This window comes from Excalfactoria chinensis, chromosome 5 (assembly GCF_039878825.1).
Source record: "Excalfactoria chinensis isolate bCotChi1 chromosome 5, bCotChi1.hap2, whole genome shotgun sequence".
Lineage (NCBI taxonomy): Eukaryota > Metazoa > Chordata > Aves > Galliformes > Phasianidae > Excalfactoria > Excalfactoria chinensis.
In genome coordinates this window covers 22,584,659-22,611,972 of record NC_092829.1, presented here as the reverse complement: position 1 = coordinate 22,611,972, position 27,314 = coordinate 22,584,659, and the positions used below count along the sequence as shown (strand labels likewise).

Sequence of the window (27,314 nt, the reverse complement as noted above, 5' to 3'; positions counted from 1 at the left end):
TGAGTTCTTCAACTGAACAAACTGAGAAATGATTGTCGCTAGTTTGTCTGCCAACTGTGTACGTAATCAACAAGCTGGAGGTGCTTTTGTATAAGCAGGATAGCAGCTGGTTTTGCTTACACTTTTACCTTGGCAGGACATTTTCCATATCCACTGCCAAAAATATGTAGCATCTGTTTTACTTCTGCCTGCCAGCTTGAGCTTCTTGCTTGACAGATTGTACTCACGGATAAGATTTCCCTGGAGTCTTCTCAATGTTGAACAGCCCCACCTCTCTCATCCTTCCTTCACGTGGAAGACGTTCCACTCCCTTCACCATCTTAGTAACTGTGCATCCCATTAGGGTTTACAAACTTAGCTGTGTCCAGTTTGCTTAAACATTGTGAAAGCAGATGCTTTCCTCATTGGTGAACGTGAGGTCCAGATCACCTCTTTCTGTGTCAAGAAATTGCTGGGTTTATGCCCTGCTGCGTTGTTCCTCCAGCAGGTGTTATGGTGATGGAGGTCACCATTGAGACTGTTTCTAGCCATGTGTAGCAGGCCTCATGCACTTGCTCTTCCTGGTCATTTGCCCTATAGCATGCATGTACTACTGTATCACCCATGGTGCTTTAATGCTCTCAGGTAGCCTTTATCCAAGCACAGGCAGAGCTCCATGAACTCCAGCTGCTCTTACACAAATGGTGGAACCCCATCTTTTTCCTCACAAGCCTTTTTTTTCACTTGTTTGGTTTTTAAACTTTCTTTTGTTGTTCTCTCTTTATTATAATCAGAGAATATTTGGTTAGCCCAGTTCTCTGCTTGGTCTGACGAAAGTCAGATAATGAAAAGGTCTTTATAGGAAATACCTTGGGATTGCTCTGGATGCTTGCTGCTTCCCCATGTCTGGGAGCGGGAAACAAAAAATAGTGAAATTAATGTTCCCAGATGTAAACCATGGTTATTTTTTGTATCTTGCAATGATATCTTGCTTCAGGTATGCCTGGTATATACTTACTGTAAAGCAAAAATATAATGGTAGCTGCAAACAGGTGCTATTGCAGACTTTGTTCTAGATCTACTTGATCATTTGCATGTCTTACCATGTATCTTTAACATATAGCTATACATGTTGGTACTATTTTTGTTGTTACAGACAACGCTCACGTGGGGACCTTACTTATGGTTTCATATGTTGAGAGTTGCCACGTCAACCTTATCAGGTACCGATTCACTTAATTCTTAGTTAAACACAGTTTTTAGAATGCTTGTCCTAGTCTGTGTTCTTCCCAACACATGAAGTATTCTGTATTGTATACTGACAGATATCTGCGGGATTTCCATCATTATACAGCCTGATTGTCAGTATTTAAAGGACTACTGACAGTCTATCCTATTGATTAAACTATTATTATTTGTAGAAACACTTTACACTACAGTCCCGTTCATTGCCGTGTCTTTTCTTCATTCACAAAGGTAGATGTCACTCTCCTTTTTTTTTTTTTTTCTTATTATTTTATATATATATATATTTATTTTTTTCCAGAAGTCTTTTATGAGTTTGAGCACTGCTAGAGGCTTCCTTCTTCCCTCTTAAGTTTTGCCTCCTGTATTTGCCATTTGATCTTTTGCAAGAGCTTTGTCTGGAAGGTTATTTATAAAATGACTGTATGCTCAGAGAACCATTCAGCTGATGACTTCTGTTTTCACTAAAGATTACTGAGTAACTCATTCATTTGCTTCACAGGAGCAGCTTTGTAATTTGAAGTGCAATATATTTGATTCCTTGTTTGCTTTTATTGAAGCAATAGTGCTTTAACTATCATTTTGATACAGCAACCAACTGACCCATGCCCACCTGTGCCATACTTCCGACTTCACTACGTGTTTTGGCAAAGTAGTCCTACATTTCGCCTTGAAAACTGAGACAGCTGAGATCTATAAATTTTATCAACCCATCAGAATGCAACACAGAGCATCATACTGCATTAAAGTGTATATCTATCATTAAATAACTTCGTTTGTCTGGTACCATTAGACTGAAGTGCCAGTATGGTTGGTAGCCGTATGTTTTTATCTAATTTTCAGTTAAATTTCAGTTAAAAGCTTAAATTTTAATGGATGCCCTAACAAAACAAGCCTGGATGCAAAGCTAAAGCTGTTAGAATGCAAACACTACCACTGTCAAGCTTTTCATTCATTTCCATATTCTTTTTTTTGTTCATTCTCTTTCTTAAAGAGCAATTATTAATTTATTACACTCAAATCTATACAGAAGTAGCTTAGAGTAGCAGATTTTCTCTTTTGAGTGATGTAAATGATGGAAAACCATTTGGGAAAGTTGATGCCTTTTACAGCGGAGCTGCGTTCAACATCTTTCTTTCATGTATTAATCATTTATTAAATCCCATTTGTTTTCAGTGTGTGATTTCCTGGGGGAAAAGATTGCGTCTGTTTTGGGGATAAGCACTCCAAAATACCAGTATGCCATCGATGAGTATTACAGAATGAAGAAAGAGGTACGTGTGTGTGAGACTGGACTCTTATTAAACTTTTCTTCTCCCTACTTATCTTGGCACTTTCAAAAATAAAATCTATATTCCTACATTGATTACTGAAATGAAGTTTCAGAACCTGTTTCAGCTCACCTTCAGTTTTCACTTGATACATGATTTCTATTTGCTTATCCATGAGCATTTTCACATCAGCTTGTCGGTCTTAGAATTGGTTGGGTCCTGACTGCTGCTCTGCTTGCTTCTCTTCTACAAAAAATGTTTAAGTTAGTCAGAAGTGTAAGTTGAGAGGAACACTCTAAGGAGGCAGCTGCCTCACTTTACTCAGTTAAAGTAGGTGTACTTTCCAACTCTGAATTCAAAGGTAAATTGAATGTTATGTTACCATTTATTCTAAACTGTAACTGAATATGAATGATAGGTAGCCAGTGCCCTACGCAAAAAAAAACTTAAAGTTTTAACACTTTTAACACTTAGTTTAATAGCTTTTTATTATTCAAATAGCACTGAAATGCTTCATAGAAAGTAGACCTATCACTACTACTGTTCACTAAACACTGCTTATCTAGACACGTCACTTTTTTCTGTGTTGGTGGGACACAGTTCAATCCTTTTGGTGGCATTTTTTTTCCTTAATGGGAGTTGTGGAATTATGATAAGCTGGTGACAGTTATTAAGCAGAACAAATGTTTGTGTCTTGTAATGGGAACTGATATGTTCTTACAGAATATAAGCCTCATTTACTTCAAGGAAACAGTAGCTTATGAACCTGGTGGTTTATTTTAGGAAGAAGAGGAGGAACAGGAAAACAGGATGTCAGAAGAAGCAGAAAGGCAGCATCGGGAGCAGCAGAACAAGCCACAGGCAGAGGCTCCTGTCCAAACAGACCAGCCTGAAGCATCAAGTACTTCTTTTGTGAATGTAAACTTCGAAAATGAGGGAGATTGCCAGTCTGTGGTGGAAAATAAACAAGATGTAGTTTCTTAAGTAAGTGAAAAACTCTGTATACTGTAGGAAATAGGAAGTGTCAGGTGTCACAGTCTGGCTACGAGCAGAAAAATAGGATGATACTTGTTCAGTGTAATACAACTTCAAGCATTCTTATTGATCAGGAGAGAGCTAAGTGATGCCTCTTCGTTCTGTCAGCCTAATAAAGGCTGAGGCATTCTGCCAAATTGGCACTTCAGTTAAAATGAAAATTGTACTACAAACATTTTGTCCAAAATTGAGTTTCTTGTAAAGCAAGTAAGACATTTAAATTGTTGTCTCTGCTGTGGATTGCAGATGTAGAGATCTTCCCTACTTCTAAACGCCTATTTCTGATTTGTACTGTTTGCAACTTAGCTCTCTATGAATAGATTAATAGGAATCAACATCCTGTAACTCACAAGTCATAGTAGCTTCTGACTTCCCCTGTTTGTTGTCACTACTGTGTGCATGTATCTTTCTGTTACTGACACAAGAGATGTTAGATTTAATGTTAATTAGATTTAAGGGCCCAATGAGACACTTTGTTATTACTCTTAACTTTAAAGGAGGCTATAAACACCCCTGAATAGGTAGGTACCAGTACAAGCACTGTTGGAAGCTGATACTGCTCAACTGTTCCATTTAGTGCTGTAATCAAGCACAGAACTAGTGTCAGCATAAGATGCTGTCCCTCTAGATCCAAGAATTAATAGCGAGCCACCTGTTCAAATACTTATTTACATGCTTTGAATTGGTACGGAGAGTAAATTGAGATCTTGCTAAATAGTAACGAATGGGGTAGGCATTGTGTACAGTAACAACCTGCTAACTACACCGTTTTTGTTTTTTCCCTCTTTGTCATATGATACCTGAATCAGTGCACCTAATTAACCTGAGCAGGCAGTTTGTTTAACGTTATGAAGAAGGAATGTGCTGTCGCAGGTATCTTTTCCCCCCTCGTGCAGAATTCAGAAGTAACTAAGAATTATAAAACCAGGCTTATCTATGTTCTTTTAAATGAAAAAAAAAAGACTTGTTTTAGTATTGAAACAAAACTCATCCTTTTTTAAGTGAAATGCAGTTTCACTCCAGTTTTTAACTACCCCCAATTACCAATTAAAGGATTTTATTGCAATGACTGTGATCCTAGTTCTAAGTTGCAAAAGGTGAATGGTTTACATTGGGACAATCAGGAGTCGTTGCTGTAGGCAGGAAAACAAGTAACTCTGTCCCAGTCACTTCCTTTGCAGAATATTTATAGAGAAAATCCAGAAATTTCAAGAACCTTCAGTGAAGTTTTCTCTTGGATATGATCATACTTCCCCAGCCTTGTTCCCACTACCAGCTAACCAAGGAGCATGCTGGAACAGCACAGGCCAGGAACCTTGGCATTAGTTAGCAGAGCTCATAACATATTTTAGACAGCTCTCTGAACTAGTATCTTGTGTAACACAAATCCTTTCTTCCCTCATGTGCGCTTCTACACTACAGCAGATCTTCTGAGAAAGATTCAGTCACCTGTTTTGATCTGTTTGTTCTTTACCTTGTTTTGAATGGTAATACAGAGGGTGCTGACAGCTGTGTAAAATCATTCTACCCTGAGCAGCTGCAAGGGAAAGCATGGATCAGTACCTGGAGACTACAAAGAAAATATTGGGACTTCTTAAACTGTGGCAAAGATAAAGCCTCACTTGGCTCAACACCAGAAACTTGAGAGCTGAATGATGCTTTGTTTTTCTGCCATGAAATTAATGTCAGTTGTGTTTGTTTTCTTCTGTCCCCGTTGTCTGGTATATCAGAAATATTCTCACTGCCTTGGGGTTAAACTTCTTTGTATAATATGCTGTATTACTCACCGTGCCTTAACTTAATCCTTTCTTCAGTTTTTATGTTTGTTTGTTTTCAAACTGTATGGAAGCGGTTACTTTCATAATGGTTTAATTTTTCTGTAAGTGCATTAATTGGTTATTTTATATTTAATATAATTTTTGAACTGAAAATTGGCTGTGGCTTTTCCTTTTGAACTGTGGGGTGGTTGAAATTTTATGCCCGCAAACAGGTGTGGTGTTTGTTCACTGCTTCCAGTTTCCTTGAGTCACATGTCCTGGCAGAAGGTCCAGGCGCTGACACTCAGGGCATCTCCGTGCCACCACCCCTTCCTTACAGCTTCATGGAGTTACGTATTAACGAACTCGACGTTTTCAGCACTATCTCGAAGTGATAAACAGTGCAGGACTACAACCAGATCTGGCCTGTACCTCTTCTGATTTCATTAGACATATGAAACGCTTATGTTAGTTTATTAAATCAGTAAAATACTCATTCTTTAACTAGTGCTATAACTTGTATAGCTGAGCTACATTTCCTATATTACACAGGAGGTTATGGTGGTGAAAGCCTTTCTATAGGTGTTTGGATTAGCTTTATCCAGACCTAAATCTAATGCAGTTGTTTCTGTCAATGAACCTCTTCAGTAGATAAACAACCAACTGCTGAACTGATGAAATAGGCAGCCTTCTGTTCTGCACTTACAGCTAAACACATAAAGAAGGAAACTGCCAAAGTTATTTACCTCTTAAGGATGACTTTCGCCTTTTGAGTAGAATGCTTAACAGTGCTGTCATTAGCCAAAGCCATACAGAACACTGAGGCAGAGTGGATACAGGGCAGTGCAGAGAATACTCAAAAAATACATCCTTAATTTCAAGATAAATTCGCTTTTAGAAAATTCCAATTAAGAAAGGCTCAGTATGTCAGGAAAACATCTAAAAACATTTATTTGAAAAACAAAACCCAACAAAAACACAACAGATCATCGTTATCTCTTAAACAAGACCCGCTGTTTTCATTTCAGACAATCTGCAGAACTGATTTCTACATACCACGCTTTATTTTACATGCCTGAGGAAGATAAAGACGGGAGGGCAGTAAAATGGAAGAGGCATCAATGTAAATAACGTTCCCAGCATCCAATAGTTAATGAATGCATTGGTTAAGAGATATCTCAATGGATGCAGTTTACTCCTGTTGAAAGTCATGTATCATCAGCATCAGCAATGCTGTCATTATCACTTGCCACAAGGACCTCTCTGTTCTCGTATGTCCAGAACCCATTCAGATCAATTAGAATACTGGTAACAGTGTCTCCTTGACTGCTATTGATTAAATCTTGAAGGGAGATTTTGTAAGGATCTTTAGGCTTCACCATATCAAAGATCTCATCCTGTGAAAAAAAAACAGTCAAAACTAGGAGGTGTGAGGGGGAAGAGCCCTCACATATTAATGGGCAGAATAATGGTTACTTTATACTGTATACAGAATGATCTTAGGATAACCAGAGCCACCCGCACTAATATACAAAACAGGCTGTTAAGTCCCTAACCATGTAAAATGTAAAACATAACAACAGCTACAGATAGGAACAGTGTGCTCAGCTCTCACAGCTCAAATAAGAGCTTGCTTTTCTGGGAGCCTTTGGGCTCCAAGTAGCAACATGAATCTCAGCTCATCTGCGGGAGTTAAGCTTTACCCAAGTTTGTACTTTAGTACTGAAACTGCTAATGTAAGTAGACAGTACAAGAAAACTGTATTGACAACAGTTATTTTTTGGTCAACTCTATGCTTCCTTGGTCCTGAAGGAGAGATGATTCCAAATTATATGAACTATCTTGAACTGTAAGGCGCAGCAGTAGAGATTAATAGACAGTTTGTCTATTAAATATGGAAGCTACTAGCACAGTTGAATACCAGATTTTTCTTATGCAACGCATGCTGAATAGAAAGACATTTTCAAACCCATGAGACACACAAGTCAGATTCACCTCTACTACCCTGCAATTAAATACATATCAGCCTAGAAACTACAATACTCTATAGGTAAATTATGAAATGTTGATTCAAATATTTCACGTAGCACTCTGTTTGGGGATACTGACCTTGACATCCTGAAAAGAAACTGGTTCTTGTCCATGGATTTTCATTTGTTCCTGAATAGCCTAAAAAAGAAAAGTTAGAAATAGGCAGTGCAGTGTTCTACTGATACTGTACAATACCTTTTAAATATGCTTCTGCTTGTTAAGATGCATTGCTGCATGACAAGGCATTAATAGAACAGCCTGCCATTGGTTCTCTTTCACACGTAAGGCAGTGGTGAGTTAAGGTACAACCATGATGTGCATCTCCAAGTCCGCAATTCTTTGCATAATAAGAATCCAGCTTCTATTATGACCAACATTCGAGCATTTGGAAGACAGGATATCCAGACACTCGGATCATCTATTACTCAAGATAGAAATATATTCGAATCAGGAAATTCATTATTGACTTTTTTGGGGAGGTACTATTTACAAGGGCATGTAGCAACATGATGAATGGAAATGGCTTTAAACTGGAAGTGGACCAGATGTTAGGAAGGAATTCTTTCCTGTGAGGGTGGGGAGACACTGGCATGGGCTGCCCAGCCAAGTTATGGATGCCCCCGCCTTGGAAGTGCTCGAGGGATGGGGCTTTGAGCAACCTGGTCTAGAGGGAGCTGTCCCTGCCCATAGCAGGGCAGTTGGAACTGCATGATCTTAAAGGTCCCTTCCAACCCAAACCACTGTATGATTCTAAAAACTGTCAAGTAATATGGAGCATGACACAAGCAAGAAGCTTTTTGCAGTGATGACCTGGGATGAAAAATCTCACAGCCTTGCAGGCCATCGCTGTAGTTCAGCATTTTCCTTCATTGTACCAAATTTTAGGATTATAGTGGAAACTAAAAGCACGAGCAATAGTCGACTAGAACCATCATAAGTGATTTTAACAAGTAATCATTACATACATATATAATTGTATTTTTTAAGCAACAAAATGTTTTCCTAGATTAAATCAAAGCAGTTCATTTCAACTGCAGAAGAACAATGCTGAATGCCTTTTGAATTCTTTCCAAGTTTTGGAATATATTTTTTAGTGTTTTAAATCTTCTTACAAGCAGTTACTGGCTTCCCAGTGGGTACTGGTAATTTAAAGGGACTCCCTGCAGATCTGCATGCAGAAGCACACAGGCTATAACACCATAAACACAGAAAATGGCCTACCTGTATAAAGGGACTTACCCTAAAGAAATAATTAAGGGAAAAGACATTCAGGTATCCTTTGTTCTCAATGTCAAGCAGTTTGAAAATATATTGCAGAGCTGCGGGTTCCTTTCTGTTTTCTAATGCAAGTACAAAGTCCAGGTAGGTTTTATAGTCCTAAAAGTAGATACAATCATGTTTATTACAGTCTTCTTTCTAAATTGATTTTGCAAGCAGGAACATTATAATTGCCAGCTATTTCATTGTAGGGGATCAGTCTATTTTCTGAAAAAGACAAAATAAAATGGAAAATGGCTGCGACCACCAACATGAGCAGAAAAGTTAGTTCCTAGTGACCGCTGAGGAGAGGAAATCTTGCCATTTTTAGATGTAAAACAGTATTCCAAACATAAATCCAAATGAAACAGGCTATATATACATTAAAAAATTGCTCATTACATCTTTAGAACACCGAACGTACCTAATCAGTTAAGAAAAGCCGTAACAGTTTTCATTAGCACAAATTAGAAGTGTTCAGAGGTAATAATCCCAGTATTATCCAAACCATCTGACCAGCCGAAGTACACAATCCTTAGACCAGAGAAGTTGTTTGACAATTTGCGTGGATGAAGCATTAGTAAACCTCACAGACATGTGCCTTCCTTACATTTTCCTTACTTTGTTGCTTATGCTGATTTTTGGTTTCCTGATCAAGTTACACTTGCAATAATTAAGGACAGAAAACCTATAATCTTGTGTGTGTGTGTGTGTGCGTGTGTGTAACATCCCTGTCTACCTTAAACATCAGAGGGTTGTGCTACCACTCAGAAGGACTTTAGCAGGCTGGAGAAATGGGCATCACACCGAGCTCAGAGGGAATGCAAAGTTCTGCAAAAAAGGAGGAATAACCATGTGCACCAGCACATGCTGGGGGCTAACCAGCCAGAAAGTAGCTTTGCATAGAATAAGCTGAGAGTCTTGATGGGCAACAAAGCTGAATATACATAAGCAATGTGCCCTTGAAGCAAAGGCAGCTAACAACAGCATTTTGAGCTGCATGAGGAAGAGTTTTACTGGCAAGTCAGTGAAGATGATGATTCTCTGCTTACCACTGGTTAGCCTGAATCCGAGTGCTAGGTTCTGTTCTGGACTCTTGAGTGCAAAAGAGGTAAGGAACTATTAAAGCAAGTCAAACAAAGGGCAGCTAAGAGCACAATGATTCAGTGATTCTACAAAAAATTACTAAGGGAGCAGCCATGTTATATAGTAAACTGGAGTTTAGAACATTTTAGAGGTAATGAATCATCTGAAAACGGGCGTATTAGAAGTAGTGATACAGTACATAAAGCTTTCAAAATATACAACACAGATATTTTTCATTTTAACTCTAATTTGCTTAGATTCCTCATGCTTCACAGCTAGACAAAGCCTACAATAAAAAAATACACTACTTTCTTCATGAAGAAATGCACAGATTAGCTGATTAGCTCCATGCATATACATTAGCTGATAGTCCAGGAGTGTGCCACTTGCCCTTGTCTCTCTTTCAAGAATTAAATGCCCTCTAAAAACACAGATACACCTATACACTTTTTTCAATGTGCACTTTACATATAGAACATACAAGTGGAAGAGAAGCTTTCTCCTGGGCTACCTGGATTCTGTACCATTGCTGCTTTTCAAAACGAGAAGGTTGTCTTCCAACTACACTGCAATCATCCTGATACTAAAAGTTTATTTTCTAATCTAACAAAGACCAACAAAACGTTACTTTACCTCAAGCTACTCTTTTAAAAGAAGATACCGACTGTGGGACATTTCCCTTATTAACAAGTAAAAACTTCAATACTGTGAACAGAATAAAATCACGCAGTTACCATTTCTCCATCATAAGTTAGACATTCCTGAAAGACACGGTCCAGAAATATGTTGGTCAGGGTCCCTGTTCCATACCGGGACAGCTCTTCTTTGCTGAGCATGCCATTGTGATCTTTATCAAGGTTTAAGTACTGTCCTAGGAAGGAAACAGATGACAAAATATAGCATCCCTATAGAAACAATAAAATGTTTCAATGGAGAAAGAAAATTCAGCACATTTAACATTTAATTTGTTTTTAACATAGAAGTCAGTTAAATGGGAGTATGCTGGAACCACAGAAATGTTCATGGATCATCATAACGAGCAATGGAAGCAGTGGGGGTGAGGGTTTCAAAACTCCAGTAACAAGCTTCTACTAGCTCAGTTGTAAAGTAAGGGCTCAAAAGGAAAGGCTGCTTATACTGGGAAGGGACCTGAGAAAAACAGTATTTTTAATGGATCTGTTGTTATCAAAAAAAGAGCTCAAGGTGATGCAAAAGCATGAACAGAACTGTCAGAAGAAAAGGAATTTTATATTTTGTTCAGTAAGAAGCACAAAGTGTCAAAGAATAAAACCGAGGTAAAAAGCAACATTGGAGAACAGAAACTGTAAAGGAAGTTAAGAGGATGCACTGAAAAAACAGTTAGAGGCATTGAAAAGCCTGCTTATCAGGAGGGGTTAATGAGAGGAAAGAAAAAACAACAGGAAAAATAACACCAGGAATTTGACTAAGTCGTATCAGGTACAGAAATAAAGTGTTGGCATATAAAAGGAACCTACCATAAACTCTTAGTGCAGAAGGTGCAGAAAACCAATTTGTTTCCTGACTTTCTTTAGAAAGTTCTTCATCCCTTAACTAAGTGAAACACAAAGTTAGAATTCAGAAACAGTGAAGTAAAATGCAGCAATGCGTGTTAAGAGATCTTTACCTCCAGTAAGTCATCCAGGAAGCTGCAAGCTAAAATGTCCTGTATCTTTATCTTCCCTGTAGAAAGAGAAGGAAACTGCATTTTAAACACATCCCTTTGGCTGTTCTCATTTAGGTGGAACGGGAAAAAAACAAACCAAAAACATCAATTGATAATGCAGACAATTAAATAATAAAACAAAAATTGCTTTTAAAATGGCAGAACAAGATTTGCTGATTCTGGTAGTTATTCTGCAAATTTGAAAGCCGGAGAAATTCATAAAAACACAAATGTTCAACACAAAATGCAAAAGAAAATTACTACAAAGAAAGCACGTGCTTAAAATGCTCATCAGAACAACCGTGTCTTTTTCACATCTTCCAAAATCATAGACTTGGCAAAGCTAAGATGGAAGACTGAGCATCTGCTGTTGTACCTTTAACCAGTGGAGAGACACTGCACAAACAGTTGTGCAGAATAAGGACACCATAGCTTCACATACACCTTCTCTATACGCTTGTTATTGCGCCTGCTGGAGACTACTGCCCACACAACACCGCTGTATTCAAGCGGCACAGTGAAATCTTGAAAATGCAGTTTGTGAACTGAGGGATACAGAAAAACCAAAGTGTTGTCCCAGTAAGCTGCACCTGTCACAAGATGATTAGCATCCATAACTGCAAACCACTTGTGATGAGTTTGCATGGTGCACACATTTAATCACAGGGAAACGATGCCGTCATCAACATTCTTGAGCATTTCCACAGCTCCGAGGATATTCTGCCACACATTCTGAGTTCCCTGTTAGTTGCCACGCTTTCTATTCATTTGAATTAGCTATTATGAATGTCTTATTTACCAATTTCTGTAACACAGATTATCATAACTGAAGGATCTTCCAGTAAAACTAATTAGCACTGCAAGTTGATTATCAGGCACACATGAAGGCTCGTGTTTTCAGCAGAGATTAAAATTAAAATACAATACTGCTGAATGGGAGCCTACAAAGACAATACTTTAGTTCAGAGGCACAAGTAGTTTCAGTAGAAACATTTGTTTAATGTGGAAAATACACATACTTAGAATGTGAAAAACACAGACCTACCTGTTCTGAGGGGATCCAGAAAGAAGAAAAACTTCCTAACTGCTGTGCAGACATAGAAGGAGTAAAAAGATTTTTCTAAGCCATCCAGTTGTGGCAAAGTAGGGATGAGTTCTAAAATATAGTTTTCTAAATCCTGTAGAATTAAGAGAATATACACAGATAAGCTTTAAACAGTACTGTTGTTTAAAGCATATGTTTGTCATACCCCACTCTGACTTTCATGTATACTCAGTTAAAAATACACCAACGCAGCAAAGAGTGAAAGTGAAGGCGTAAATGTTCTTCGTGCAAGAAATGCTGGGTCAGGCACAAAACACGCACATCTGGTGCCACAACTGAAACAGTTTACAAGCAAAACAAAATGTCAGAAAAGTACATAATATTCACATCTAAATATAAATGAATTCAACTGCAACTTTTTCAAATACCAGTATGTAATTTCTAATTGGATTATTCTACTACTGCATGTTCTTTACTATATAATTCCAGTTACAGCAGTAACTGCAACCTTGTTAGTTATTTTACAGTATTAACTCCTGACAGAATAGGAGATTAATTTCACTCCCACTCTGGACGTAACTTTTTTGTGATTTCTACTGTATCCTAACAAAGCTAGTAAAGGGCCAGTCACGGAAAACCTTCTCTGGACCTTCTCTGTTTCTCTACCGCATGAGTTAAGACAGACAGCAACTTAGTCATAAAAGTACTTACTGATTCTCTGAGGTAGCCCTGTCCTGCCACATCATATAAACTGAGACCTATTCTTGTCTGATGAAGCCACACTGTAAAACAGAAAACAGAATTACAGGAAAGAAATCTGGAGGGGTTTTTTTGAGGCCTCACCAAAATCTGAAGTTATTCTAAAATGCACACTGCACTGTTTAATGTTAAATACCTCTGTATTTCCTTTATTTCTGAGGTCTAAGCAGTCCTGCTTAGAAACCATGATCCTGTCTTTAACTTGGTAAGAATCAGCACTGATACAGGGTACACTGTGACCAAGACTGCCTTATAATAACCAGCCGTGAGAAATGGCTGAGCAGGTACCATGTTTCACCCGGTACATAGAATTCTACATATTTGCTCTCTGTCACTAAATTATTTTCATGCATTAAAAACAGCTGCACAATGTGGTATACAGATTATCCGTTAGACTGCTATAGCCCTCTGTGCAGTGTGAAGTGCTGCAGCTACTATCCAACTGCTCTGATCTCACTTGCAATGTAAAATATACAACAGCAGAATTTAAATAGCACATACGTGTATTTTTGAAATGAGAAGGCATCATGCTAATCAGATCATCTACAGGACAACAGTTATGATTACATTGTTTACATAACTTCACTGTTTTGTACTTCACCATACTGATTGAATAAGGAAAATCAGAAAGATAATCTATATAAGTTGATACATCAATTATATTTAATAAACTGATGGACTTCAAGAGTACAGTGAACTCCTACCTGCCCAAAAGAAAGAAACCCTCAAATCTCTAAGAAAACAGCATTAGCAATCAAAGGATGGGATTCTACTGCTGTTGATGAGAACGGCAATTAATTAACAAAGCTTGAAATAGCCTCAAAAATAAAACAACTTCTCATTAAAATAGGAAGCATCAACTAACCTTTTCGCATGACATAATTGAAGAACTGCATGATAGATATCCTCCCATAAGGATCATTATTGAGTAATTTAGCAAAGATCTTTGCTGTGAAGAACTGCCTGTAAAACAAAGTTACTTGTGTGCACCTGATTATACTACACTGACAGATGCAATTCCAGTACTCGAAACTTGCAGAAAATCTGAAAGACTTTTAACAATATAGAAAGTGTTCTATATTAATTCACTAACCTAAAAGCAATTAGCATTGAGTTTATTCATAGCAGGTACACATGTAGTTGGGACCCTACCAAACAGCAATGGTACACTCAATAAACAGCAGCATTCTTCGATGTTCATAAACATGAGACTCTTCGACAGCCTATGAATTTGGAATGTTTCTTCAACTTGTCTTTGGTACAGGACAGTTGGTAGCTCCCAATCCTCTTCAGTGCTACGAAGTACAGATAACCAATCTGCTTCTGCACAAATCTCAATTGCAAAGCCATGTGTGCAATGGCAGTCTCCAACAAGAATGTAAAACAGCAATACTCATCACATGACATACACAGAATATTTTGTAGGCAATCTTCCACCAAAAGATATGAGGGAATGCTAGACAGTGTCACTGCAGACAAGATTTCAAGTATAAAGCATGCAGTTTAGTGGCCATACTAACTCTAAAATGTTTATGATGGCAAGAATTTCTTCTTTAAAAACAAACAACACAGTATCCTCTTTTCCAAATCTATGAAAATTTCTTGCAGAGATGCAGAGAAACATACATTTGCAAGGATGTAAACCAACTAGGTCAGCAATAACTTCATTAAGTCTCTCACCATTAGACTGTCACCATTTACTTAAGCAATTAAAAGTTACCATTTAAACTTGGCCAGACTAAGTATAAGTAAGAAAAGAAACGCTTACTTGCATTTAGGTCCAGCTTTTTCACCCACTTTCAAGAAGTTCTCATAATTAATCATTGCTTCTTCCCCAATCATTGGTGATGTCTGATGTTTGTCCAGTAGGAACCACAGATTCTTGAAAGATATTTACACATTTGATTAAGAAGTTATCACTCTGTATACATCAATGTGCCTAAGAGCATCTAAAAAACGCAGCAAATACATGCTTTTACTGTAAGGCTGTCTCAACTGGGACAGGACATCATCTTAAATATCATAACAAGCAAGGAGCTCTTCCACTACTCTAAATTGGTGTTATGAACATGTCACTGGGATTTCTAGGGCCACAGCTCTCTGTCTTCACACCGCAGTTAGCTCAACAGTCTTTGGAGTCTCTCTCAGTGATACATAATCAGAACTTATCACTTCTTCTGAGCCCGCTAGAAAATTGACAGAACATGTGGGAAAACCAGAAGCTACTGATTTATTTCTCAAGTACATCATGACAAATAAGATTTACACTCACATTACCAGACCCAGACTATTCCACACTTTTGTGTTAGCTAGTGCTTCCAACAAGTCATCCTGTGTAAATACAAAGCACCTCACCAATCACAAGATTCTGTGGACCGACAGGAGATGCTCAAACTCTCCAGTGAAAAAGAAGTTTGTCAGAAATCTTTGCAAGACATACAGAAAATGTCTTCTTACCTGAAGCTCTTCATTATCCAACAGCTCTCTACTTTTCCTTTGCAGAAAGACTGCTCTAGATTCTTCTCTTAATTTTTGAAGCAAGACTTCATCTTCAGCTGGCAGCTAGAGAAATTGGAGCACTTCAATTTTCTGTACAGTGGTTCTATTGAAAAACCACACAGTCGCCAAGTATATTTAGGTACCCCTGCCTGATACACTCGGATGAAGTTGCTTACTTGACAGAAAGTAGTCAATTATCTATCGGAATGTTACCACAGTACCTGCTTCTTCTACAGGAATACTTCTAGACTTGCACACTATCTCAAATTAGTTCAATATGACAAGTTTATTCAAAGCAGGGCATCACTGTCACGAGAGACAGAGAATTACCCTTTATTCTATAATTTAATTTTTAGCACTTCTCCACTGCTGTGGACAGAAGGGCTTGCACACTAAACTTTTACTACTGCTATTTCAGTCAGCAGAGAACAGCACTTTCTGTTTCACGGTAGGCCTGACTCTCACAAGTGTGAACATCTACTAGACAAGTTTTGGTCAGAAATACAGATGGGAGAACGGTTTGCACGAAGATTACGCTGATGTTTACACACAAAACTGTATTGAACTATCAGAATGAATGGCTGCATATATATTCATCAGCTGAAACACTGGTGCTTGAGAACTCTATTGGCAGAAACTCACGATCCTGAGGAATGATGCAAGGTTAGACAGCTGCTGACCAATACCAAAAGTGTTAAACCTTTGCTTTTATTCCCCTAACCCAATTTGATTTATGTCACAGATGACTTGTCTGACCATGACAATGCAAATAACATCTTTAGCCTGCAACACCAATGACCCTTTCCACAACACAGCAGCCTGTTGCGTCTATATAAAGACAGGGAGCTTTGTAACAATGGTATGGCAAAACAGGGAAAACAAGAATCATTGAATGTCTTAGATCAGAAGGGACCTTAGAGACCATCTAGTTTCAAGCTCCTGTTGCGGGCAGGGTTAAGAAGTCTCTCTGAAAGAGTAACAGGACTTGTTACCTTTAGTAAACACCCAAGTCTATGGTCCAGCTAGCAAACTATTGTGTATCTACCATAAGGTGCTCAGTAATTATTTGAAACTGCTGAAATTCATAAGTATGTGAAGTCAAAGATGTATTACGCTTAACAATTCACATCTTTCAGAGCTCAACCTACTTCAGCTTCTGGAGCTGAGATACCCCCTTTGAATAAGCACTTTTTTTTTCCCTTCTAACATAAAACAGCCCCTTGTTTAAATGCACCTGGTCACCTCGCTTACCCTGTAATAAAATCGCGGTATGTTTGTGTATGACGTATTGACATTAGCTCTTCCTCCTTTCCATTCCGTGTAATACTTCGTGAACAACTCCATCTCTTCATCTTTCAGCTCCTGTTCGCTCTTTTTGGCTGATTAACACAGAAAACGATTTTCAGATGGGACTCCAAGTAGAGCTGTCATGTAACGAGCAGAGCAGGGCCAAGAGCAGGCCCGTGGCGCACGGCCCCTGCACACACCGCACACACACGACCGGCGTGTCCCACCTCAGCCCGAGCCGAGCAGCAGCCCCGCGCGCCCGATGCTCTGACGTGTATGACAGACGCGGTCACAGCTGACCAAGCAAGGGCCAGATCCTTCATTTAAGCCCCGCTCCCTCCCGCCCACCCCTCCCGAGACGCCCCGCTCGCAGCCGCATCCCCGCAGCCCCACGCTCACGGGCACAGCGCGCTGCCAACCGGTTCCTCAGACTCCGCTTCCAGTCCATGGTCCCACCGCACCCCGCGGCGGCCCCGCGCATGCGCCGTACGCTGCTCTGCGCTCCCGTCCCGCACTTGACATGGCGGAGCGAACGGAGCGCTGTGCAGCGCTCTGATAGGCCGCGCCGGGTCACGTGCTACCCCGCAAGATGCTATTGGTTGCAAGCGCGTCGAGCGCGACTGGTAGCACTTCCGGGTGAGAGTGGGTGGGCGTGCGCGCTCCGCGTCTGCCGCGCGGTCGCCTCAGTCCTACGCACCAGCTGGGTAGCATCGCGCGGCGCCGGGCGCCTATAGCCGCCTATAGCCGCCGCACAGCGACTGAGGTGGGTGCGCCCCATAGGGCGAGAGCAGGCGGTGCGCCGGGACCGCGCCTCGCGAGGCTCTGATGGAACAAAATAGGGAAAGAGGGAAAGACCGTGCTTCACAACTGGCGGCTCCCTGCTGGGGCGCGGTGCGCTGTGGGAGTTGTAGTGCTGCGGTTCCCTGGGCGTCGTGGCTCGGACCCCAAGAAAGGTGTTGGTCTCTGCTTGGAGGCCCGAGGGGACTGCTGTGGGGTGAGCCGTGTTTGGGCCGAGGAGTTGGAACTTGGGCTCCTGACCTAAAATTGTATCGAACTTTATTAGCGTGGGAACTGTGGTGTTCCTCGTGTGCTCAGAGCGTGACGTTGTGGTGATTTGTGGTTTTAGGAAACCTTCTGGCTCCATTTGGATGAAGGCAAGAAAGAAAAATACCTGTTCCTTCTGCCTGGCAGCGTCACCAGTCTCTGACTGTGCAGCACACACAGTGTTCACCTTCACAGCGTCCGACAGAAAGCTGCAAGCCTGCAGAACATCTCTAGAAGGAAAAACAGTCTCATCTGGGTGAATGTCCTCACAGCTCTGAGGGAGGTTGCTGCATTTTATTTTGTTTTAAACATTTTACCACATTTTGTTTTTGTCAGAGCTATAAAGGACTCACAGATCAAGCATTTTGAAAGTGAAGCATATGTGGCTTGACAGCTTTAAGGCTTCTATAATAAACTGTCCTGTGCAAACTGTATTTTCCATTTCAGAACTTTCCTTGTTACAGTGAGCTAATATTAAGACAGCTCATTCTGGTGATGGCACTTTTTTCTCAACCCAGTCAGCATGGTTTACAGGCTTTGCTATGGAAGAGCCGTGTATTCTGGCCTGTTTCAAGATGCAATCAACTGTTTGCTGTCCCTTTTGGCATCCCTAAAAGGGACAAGATTAGTTATTTCAGCTTTATGACGTCTTCCAGCACTGCTCTACCAGTGGATCCCCAAGGGACTGATGCCTGTCCATCTAGGAAAAAGTCTGAAGTTGATTATGAGGAAGAAAAGGGATGGGATGAGGACACTCAAGAAATACACGATGGGAAAGTCCACTTTTCTTCCTCTGGGGGAACTCTGAAGAAACAGTTAATGAATCACACTGTATCAAGGCATAAGTTTGCCACTGTACAGCCTCCCACGAGGCCTTTGTGTGCTGAGGAATGGAGTAGACTGAGGGAAAGTTTTCAGTCCCCTGAAATATTTGAAGAAGTGATGTTTAGCAGTATGGTCAGATACAACAGCCCCATTGACGTGGCTAAGTCCTTGCTGACTCATGTGGCGAAGAGTAATGGTGACATTGGGTATAATTTATTGGTCAAATATCTGGCACTGTGTGTCCAACAAGGGAAAACTTCAGAAATTTGTGATGTGTATGACATAATGAAAATCAGATTTAAGATTTTAGAAAGTGGGGCTTACAACCTTCTTATCAGAGGACTGGCTAATTCAGATCAGTGGAGAATGGCATTGACTCTTTTGGAAGAAGTTAAAAAGGTTACGGTTCCTTCACGATCAAACTATGAATCCTGCATCAAAGCAGCTGGCCGTCACCAAGAAATGACCCTTGCTTGTGAACTTTACCATGAAATGTTGGCTAAGGATTTAGTGCCTACCTTGGATGTCCTACAGGCTCTTTTTGACTATAGCAGGGGTGTGAAAGATCCTATATTGCAAAAAGAGATGTTTGGTGTCCTCTTATATTTGAGAGAGAACCAAATATACCCTCACAAAACATTTATGCGGAGTGTAAAGCTGTGGTTTGAAAGGTAAATACTGTTTCAATAGCAAGCTCAATGTTCGTGAGAATTCTGATTATGTCACACATTAAATCTAATGACATAACTGAAATAGCGTTTATGCTGTTGGCTAAAAGTAAATAGGCAGTTTGTGTGGAGTTCCTGAACTAAAGTAGGATCTGTTAACTTTGAGCTCTATTAACATCATAAAAATAATGTAAATTGGGACTGGGCTTTTATTAACACAGGAAAAGGAAGTTACTATTATCACAGAAGTGAGTATAATAGAAAAAGTATTATTTTTTAGTAATGATTTTTCTGAAGAGCAGACCAGCACTGGCTTTACTATTGAGTAAAGCCAGATCCAGTAGAGATCTGAGTGTCTGATGATCGCAGTATTTTTTGTTTCCTATTGTCTTTGTTAAAAAACAAACAACTGAAGATCCTCTGTGTATCATCGTACAGAACGAGAAAGGAGGCAGGAAGTGGAAGGGCTATTCCAAAGCCCACAGCACACAATTGTCCAACCAAAGGGGCGAAGGGGGAGGTATCTGCAATTTCATGCTGTTGTGCAGATAGCCTATTCTGTTCTGGATCTTGTGGGCAAAAAGGAACATTTGCACTACTGTGGTGGCTCCAGTGTTAATAGCAAAGGTGATGATGATGTGGCATTAGGAAGTTTCAATGCAGCATTTTGGTATGACCAACATTACTCTTAGGAGTATTGTTCTACACTTGCATAGAATTCTTGATTTCATGCTTTTCCATCTGATTTCCGAGTGCTTTATGAATGTGTATGACAGCACCTTGAAACTTGTCTGTGCAATCTTGTTATTTGTGTATTTCTTTACGTTTGGGGACAAAGTAAACTGAAGGAGTTTGTGTCGGTTCTCTGCATGTTGTTGAACACTGATTTGTTATTTAGTACTTCAAGGGAGTGTTGAATTATGTATGAATTTTTGTGTGTGGTTTTGTTTTGTTTTTCAGGGTAGGTAATGGGCCTATTTCTAAATATTGACAAAAATATATGTATTTTTTTTCGTTATCTGTAATGTCAGTATAGCTAAATGAGAAGGTAATGCTGTAATTTATCTTTTCCTGTGTATGTTTTAGTATACCAGGAGAGAAATGGAAAGGACACCTGACCAATATTAAAGACAGGTAAATGCAGTGTTTAACTTAAAAGTGAGCTGTTGTATGGATTTGTGTGTTGTGTTGACATACAGGTTTAGTTTGGAGAGGTAGCAGTTGAAGCAACTAGGAAAGAAAAAAATAAGCATAAATGGTGCTTGGGGGCAAGGGCAGAGACTATGGCCGTGGGACGTGGAACAACTTTAAAAAGGCTGGGTCTTTAAAAAGATTCTTATTCTTTCTCTAGGCATAGTTCTGAAAGATCATACCAAAAAAATCTAGAAGTGGCCACAGTGACTTCAGAATTTCAGATGCATGCCAGAAAGGCTACAACCAATTTTCTCATTATTTTATTGTGTTGGATTTGTGGGGAAGAAATGTTCCTATAGTCAGAAGCCCATTAAGAGAGTAAAATTTAAGGTAATTCTTGTTTATTTTTTGTCTCCTTGTATCTTATTTTTTATCTTCATGTTTCAATATTCACAGTGGACAGTGCCCAGTTTGCAACCATCAGCTGGAAGATGGTGAGCTCACCGAAGAGGAGTACAATAATCTGAGGGAAAGAATAATAAGAGATGTGATACATGGGACTGACACTTTCAGAAAGACAAGTCCACAGGTAGGTCTTGCATGCTGACAGGCTGAGAGAGTAATACACGGCTGATGTTGGTGTACTCTGAAAACAGCACAGATGGTCATTTTTTCCCTTTGCTTTAAACATTAATAGGCCTTTAGATTCTTACTGACATTTTTTATTTTTAAATATATACTTTCATCTCTGTAATTACAGCATACATCAAGAGTAGCAAGCTTTTTCAAAGGATGTTTTAAACATTTGAGAGGGCATAATTTCCATACTCTGTTGTATGTTGCAGTTCTGTTCGTTACTCTTGTGCACAGATTCTGCCTTAGTGGTACTGAATGAAGCTGAACTCCACTAGATGGAGCCCACACCACATTGTGGGATGGTTTTGCATTAGCTTATAAGCAGCGATGTGACTTGGCTGTAGGTGGCAACTCTGATCCATATAGATTGTGAAAATATGGAAAGACTCACCAGGTTTAGTTCTTAAGGCTTTCTGCTTTCTTCCTTATACACGTGCAACAGTTAAAGGAACTTGAAACTGTCAGGGTGCTCATAGTGCCTGAAGCCAGTTCAGACCTCTAATTTATGTGCAGATACTCATCTCAGTTCAGGACTTCTGGCTGATCTAGCTGTGAATTTTAGAGGAGATTGAAATTATCCTTAAAAATGTAACAGTAGTTTACTAGCAATTTGGTGATTAGTGATGTTCCATAATATAAGATAAATGAAGGGATGTGTTTTATTGCATGCTGCAGAACTAACTTTACCTGTTCTCTAAAAGCCTTTATGAAAAGGTGAAAATTATGTTTGAGGTAGGTTTATTAAAGAAAGCTACAACAAAACTTTAATTCCTTAAGCATTTTATTGTCTAATCTGTGAAGCTTCGTTTGTGTTCTATACAGTGACTGCTGTCTTGAAAATTTCAAATGTGTAAAGTGTTCAGAGCTAGATTGTTAACAGTACTGGTTGGAGTAAGGAGGATTTAGGAAGGCAGTTCTGGTAATGGGATGTTCATGTTACCACTGTGAGGAGCTGACTGATCACACAAAGATTAAACAAAGAAGGAGGTTGTGGATGCCCCATCCCTGGAGGCATTCAAGGCCAGGCTGGATGTGGCTCTAGGCAGCCTGGTCTAGCAGCTGGTGCTCCTGCACATAGCAGGGGTGTTGAAACTAGATGATTGTTGTAGTCCTTTTTAACCCAGGTCATTCTATGATTTTAAGATTTGATGCTCACAGATTTTGCTGACTTGTGTGACAGTTGAATTTCTGTTATTTACCGCTCCAGGGCCACCTCTTTGGCAGCTCAGAGTTGACCTCAGTCCAATTCTGTACCAGCAGACAGGCTGAAGGGGGATAAAAGTGGTGTGTTTACTGGTGGCAGTACAGCTGATTCTGCTTCCTCCCTGAGTGCTTAGCATGGATGTGTGACAGAGGCAAAGCGGTGTTGTGATGTGTTGGAGGTTTCCAGAAATAACTTTGGGACTTTTTGGTTGCCTTTGCACTGTGAAAGCAGACACGGTAATGAAAATATCCTGCCCATTTTAGGTATGCCAGACTGTGTGACTTCTCCTGCAGCCAGGGTTTTCCAGAGGGGAAACTAGGTGAAAAGCCTGAAATTACAATGTAGGCAAAGTATACGTGAGGGTGTTTTCCATTTTGCAGTCAGTCACGCCTTTTTGTAGCTGCCACTAATAGAAAACATTTTAGATTTCTATTCCCTATTTTCTTTTAACTAATATTCTTTAGTGCTTTGGTATTTCTTGTAACAAAATGGTTAAATGGAGAAATAGTTTAAGTATTTTTGAGCTCTGAAAAGTTTTATTCCGAGAACATTTAAACTGCAGCATGGAATGCATTTGGAATTTTATTTTTTCTTCACAGCTTAGTCTTTTGTTTTACTGTTGCAGCAGTATTGTTGCTCTTATTCCTCTCAGGCAAAAATGCAGTCAGAGTATTTAATGAGGAGCAAAGGTTTGGTTTACTGAGGATCCTCTCTCTGAAAATACTCTGTAATGCTGTATTTAGAAAAAAATACAAAGGCCGTGTGATTAGACATTTCTAGCAAAGAAAATGAAGCAATTCATTGTGATACATAAGAATGGCAGTGAACAGTATTTACAAATATTTTCGAGACTGCCTGCCTGAACTATTGAACATTATCTGTAATGAGAAAATACCTATTGCATAGATAATACAAATTCAAATCTTTATGCACAGCTACCAAAAGCTGTTAGGATGTTAAGTGGTGATCTGATATAGCAAGTTGCAGCCTTACAAGCTGATGTAGGAAGAAAACAATTTTAATAAGGCTGTCACCTTTGTACTAATGTCTATATGATACTTTCAGCTGGACTCCTGTTTACTCTGGCTGCATTTAATTGGGAGCTGTGCTATTGAGACGGAGATGGTATAATCAGTGTACTGAGAGACAGTGTAATCTCTTGCTGGATGACTTTCATGCTCAGAAGTTTCTCAAATACTCTAATAATTTCATCCCATTCGTAGTTACTTCTGATAAGGGCTGTTGTGCATGGGGAAGGAAGTGCTTGTGCTGTGAGGAAGGCAGGAAGAGATGGATTTGTGGCCATGTATAGTCCCCGTGCTAGGTCTGAGTTAAGTGCGTAAAGGGGTTTTACATGTTCTTTTAGAATGTAATAGTCTGGAGGAGGAAGAGAAAGTGACCCATTCATATTCCTGTAATTCTTGCAGCTGATACTGTGAAGCTTTGAAAATAGAGCTCTCTGTCTTAATGTTTAAGTTGATAGCTTTTGTATAATGCATTGGTTCTCCTTTGATGTGTGCTTTTTCCAACTCCAAGATTTGCCTTGAAGCCCTTTGAGCCCAGGGGGACTGAGCATGCTCTCAGCAAGTTTGTCAGCAACAGCAAGCTATGCAGTCTGACCAATGTGCTGAGGGGAGAGGGTGCAACCCAGAGGGACCTGGACAATCTAGAAAAGTGGCCCATGTGAGTCTAATGAAATTAGCTGCTTCTGAGGTTGACTATTCATACCTGCCCTGAGGTGCCTGGATGATTATGGTTATCTTGCACCTGAATGCCATGACTTCTATGTCTGATCCTTTCAGAGAGAAAGAAGAGTAGTTAATTCAGCTAGGCCTACTGTGAATGCATCTGTAGATAGAGATGAATATGTTTCTTTCACTTCTTTGCTAAGTATGGGCTGCTGGAGTCAGTCAGAGTGGGGTGCAGCAGTATCCTGTGTTGCCTTATAAGGCAGTTTTTTTGCTGCTAAGTCTTGTAAGATCCACAGGGACCAAGGAGAGCTGGACTGAGTGGGGCTCTGGTTTAGTTGCAGGTTTCTTTTGGTTGCACTGTTTTGGCTAGGACAAAGGCTAGTTTGAAGGTTAGGAAGAACACTAGCTTCAGTGCTTGGTCCAGTCCTGAATCTCGTAAGGACCAGTAAGCATAGAATAAAGATGGGTAAAGTTATGGTGAATGTTAAGATAATTCCAGTACTGGGCTTCCTGGTTGGAGTCTGAGAACACTGCAGACCAAGCTGCAGGCTTATCCTGCTTACTGTCTGTCTTCCTACCTGCATTTAATTCAGGGTGGATGTTACACTTTTCCTTTGATATTATCTTCTAGAGCTAGAGAAGAGAGAACTTCTGGAAGGAAAGAAAAAAGGAGGAGAAGAGGAAAGACTGAGTGGGAAAACGGGTGTTGAGAAACGAAGGCAGCTGCAGTTTTTTAAGGCTTTTCTTGCATTTTATCTTACTGCAGAGGCTCCTGATTTATAATGGAAGCAAACAGAAGCACGGAGATTATTTTGTTAGAAGACTAAAAGGCTAAGCTGCTTCCTTAGTAGAAAGGAATGATGAGAACATATTTATCATGTATTTCTTTCTCTTGGTTACCTCATTGTTAGAGAATTTTCTTGAGGTTGGGTCAGATCTTCTGGGGTGGTCCACGCTTCCTTTTCTTGATTCATTTAACAAGGAATGGATTGAGATTTTGTTTAGGTCGCTGTCTACTGTTAACTGATTGTTCAGCAAAAATGGGTCATCATGCAAAAAAAGGTAACATTCCAGTCCAGTGTTAAACAGTCCAATGTTTTATTGTCCACCACAGTTATTTTTTTAACAACTCCCTTATCCTCTCTGTATTTGAAAATGCTCCTAGCATGATACATTCTTCATATTCCAGTTAGTACAATCAAGGAAGAAAAACCTATTTCTAATCTTAAATCCTTTGAAAACTTTTTGCATGGTTAAAAGGTATGTGCTAATGATACACAATTTCCACTGTATGTGATTTGGCGATCTTGTTAAACAACATACAAAGTTGCTTTGCTGATGCAGTGATTTGTCTTCTTTCATGATCTAGAACATGTAAGAAGAAAAAGGAAGAATCCACTGAAGTTTTAGAATGTCATACCTTCATAAAGTGTTTGGTTTTTTTCCTCTTCATCACCTTATTTTCTTGTTCATTCAACAGATGCAGATAGGTCTATAAGCATGAAATTTGAACAGTAGGTTTTCACCAAAGAGTTAAACTAGTTTGACTTAGCTGAGTAGCTAATTTTTAAGGACATTATTTTATCGGGAACTCCTTGAGTACACAGTCCGGTACTTGTCATTCATCCATTCCACTAAGGAGGTTCTTGAGAAATGCTGGCTTGATGCAGTTTTGAAGTGTTTTCTGTGTTTGAATGTTGCTAATTTTTTTTATAGTACTTTCAAATAATATTATTGTGAACACTTTTGTTTTACACAGTTTACAAGGTTACCCCTTTAACTTGGGCTTTATCAAGTCATCCTTTACCATTTCATTGTTTGATCCATCACCAAAGCTACTGCAAAATGGAGGAGCTGCTTTCCAGCTGTGGTCAAAGCCAGAGTTTTCTGATACTGCAGAAAATGGCATTGTAATTTATGAAAATTAGGATAGCATAACAGGTTATAATAACTTCACGTTATATATCCAGTGCTTTATTCCTTAAGATTGAATTAATTTTCTCTTAGAAGAGCAACAGTTTGAGCAGATATTTTCCTTACACATTATGATCCTTTAAATCAATGCAATTTCTCCAGGAATGTGTATATAAAATATCTTTTTTTTTTAACCCTTACAGCGTGCATAGCTTCATCCTTTTTATGTTGAATTTAATTTTCTTTTGTACTCATTACTGGTTTGGCATCTTTGCCATTCCCTTTTCTAAATGCCTGTAAAACGTTTTATATGTGTGGATATTAGTACAGGAATTTGAAAGATGGTGCTAATTTTATAGCACAACCCTTTGTTTTTTCCCCTCTGCATTTGTAAGATGCTATAGCTGGCTCCATGTTCTAGTAGCCTTTTATGAAGTTCTGTGTCAGTTTTTGGGTTTGTTTTTTAAATCTAAGTAGCGTTTTCTGGTTTTCTTTTACCTTTTGTATGGACACATGGAAAGATTTGTTTTTAACTACTCCTTTGCAAAAGGTATGCACATCAAATTCTGGCAGATCATCGTATTCCAGAGGTTTTGCACAGTTTTTAATTGTCAGTTTAATCTTATTACGGTGTACAGATGCTGGGTGCGTAGGTTTTATAATTCTCTGGATTGTTTCCAGAGATATAAGGGCAGAACGTTTGGTGCCATTCAGTCCCTGGAGTGGCTGCTGTTCCTATTGAGATTGCAAATATTACTCAACAAGTGCAGTTGGTGGCAGCATGCTTTTCAAACTAGTGTAGCTGGCCTCACCACCCTCCCAGCTGCTCCCTTCTGTCCCCTTCAAGTGGGCCAAGGGAGAAAAAAGGTGAGCGTGTCCCTGTGGTGAACAGGGGACATGGCTAGATTGCAAAACAAGGTTGTGTTTTGCCTTGGATGACTTTTCATCTTTTTTCAGCTAAGTGAGCTGCTTGCTTAGATTCACTACAAACATTTGCACCAGCATAGCAGGCAGCAGCACAGGGGTATATTTGGCTGTCTGATCTTCATGTGACATCTTTCCACATGGAGATTATGGACTGACTGTACGGGAATGTTCGCCTGCCTCATGTACTTGTCATGCTCTCTCTTTGGTACAGTTTGTGATACATAGCTTGTATAGTGTCCCACTGTCCTTGTATAATGCCTGTTACAGTATTATTAGGTGTTCAAGTTCATATATGATGGCAGCATTGCAAAGCTGAGGGTATTTTTCCACTGAGGA

General features: G+C 39.6%; 3 protein-coding genes across 4 annotated transcripts in view; 2 read left to right on the top strand and 1 right to left on the bottom strand.

The window, feature by feature from the left end:
• LOC140252927 (signal recognition particle subunit SRP54) overlaps window positions 1-5,345 on the top strand; it is a 29,951-nt gene extending 24,606 nt beyond the window's left edge. The window contains exons 16-17 of the mRNA XM_072338171.1: window positions 2,401-2,498; window positions 3,279-5,345. Coding sequence (XP_072194272.1) covers window positions 2,401-2,498; window positions 3,279-3,479 — 299 coding nt within the window. The 3' untranslated portion in view covers window positions 3,480-5,345. The remainder of the gene's footprint in view (window positions 1-2,400; window positions 2,499-3,278) is intronic.
• An 869-nt stretch (window positions 5,346-6,214) lies between these two features.
• On the bottom strand, window positions 6,215-17,566 carry PPP2R3C (protein phosphatase 2 regulatory subunit B''gamma). Of its 2 annotated transcripts, none has more exons than XM_072337980.1 (13): window positions 17,335-17,566; window positions 16,900-17,027; window positions 15,607-15,711; window positions 14,918-15,030; window positions 14,015-14,112; window positions 13,102-13,172; window positions 12,391-12,523; window positions 11,307-11,362; window positions 11,158-11,233; window positions 10,396-10,532; window positions 8,558-8,695; window positions 7,397-7,456; window positions 6,215-6,684 (listed from the first exon to the last, which is right to left on the bottom strand). In XM_072337980.1, exons 1-13 carry the CDS (start codon window positions 17,414-17,416, stop codon window positions 6,496-6,498), a joined length of 1,386 nt encoding a protein of 461 aa, XP_072194081.1. In that variant the 5' UTR covers window positions 17,417-17,566; the 3' UTR covers window positions 6,215-6,495. The 2 variants fall into 2 exon arrangements, with proteins under 2 accessions (XP_072194081.1, XP_072194083.1); XM_072337982.1 differs by having other exon boundaries at window positions 17,355-17,481.
• A 3-nt stretch (window positions 17,567-17,569) lies between these two features.
• Window positions 17,570-27,314, top strand: part of PRORP (protein only RNase P catalytic subunit) — a 35,174-nt gene continuing 25,429 nt past the window's right edge. Inside the window, exons 1-4 of the mRNA XM_072337979.1 lie at window positions 17,570-17,698; window positions 18,062-19,475; window positions 20,559-20,606; window positions 21,063-21,195. Of these exons, the coding sequence (XP_072194080.1) occupies window positions 18,475-19,475; window positions 20,559-20,606; window positions 21,063-21,195 (1,182 nt within the window). The 5' untranslated portion in view covers window positions 17,570-17,698; window positions 18,062-18,474. The remainder of the gene's footprint in view (window positions 17,699-18,061; window positions 19,476-20,558; window positions 20,607-21,062; window positions 21,196-27,314) is intronic.

Bases quoted from the DNA above. Each gene is read 5' to 3' on its own strand.
- PPP2R3C (XM_072337980.1), bottom strand. From the start codon at position 17,416: ATGCGCGGGGCCGCCGCGGGGTGCGGTGGGACCATGGACTGGAAGCGG. The intron at 17,028-17,334 runs GTGAGCGTGGGG...TGTGTTAATCAG, and splicing joins GTTGGCAGCGCGCTGTGCCC to CCAAAAAGAGCGAACAGGAG. The intron at 15,031-15,606 runs GTAAGAAGACAT...ATATCTTTCAAG, and splicing joins TGGATAATGAAGAGCTTCAG to AATCTGTGGTTCCTACTGGA.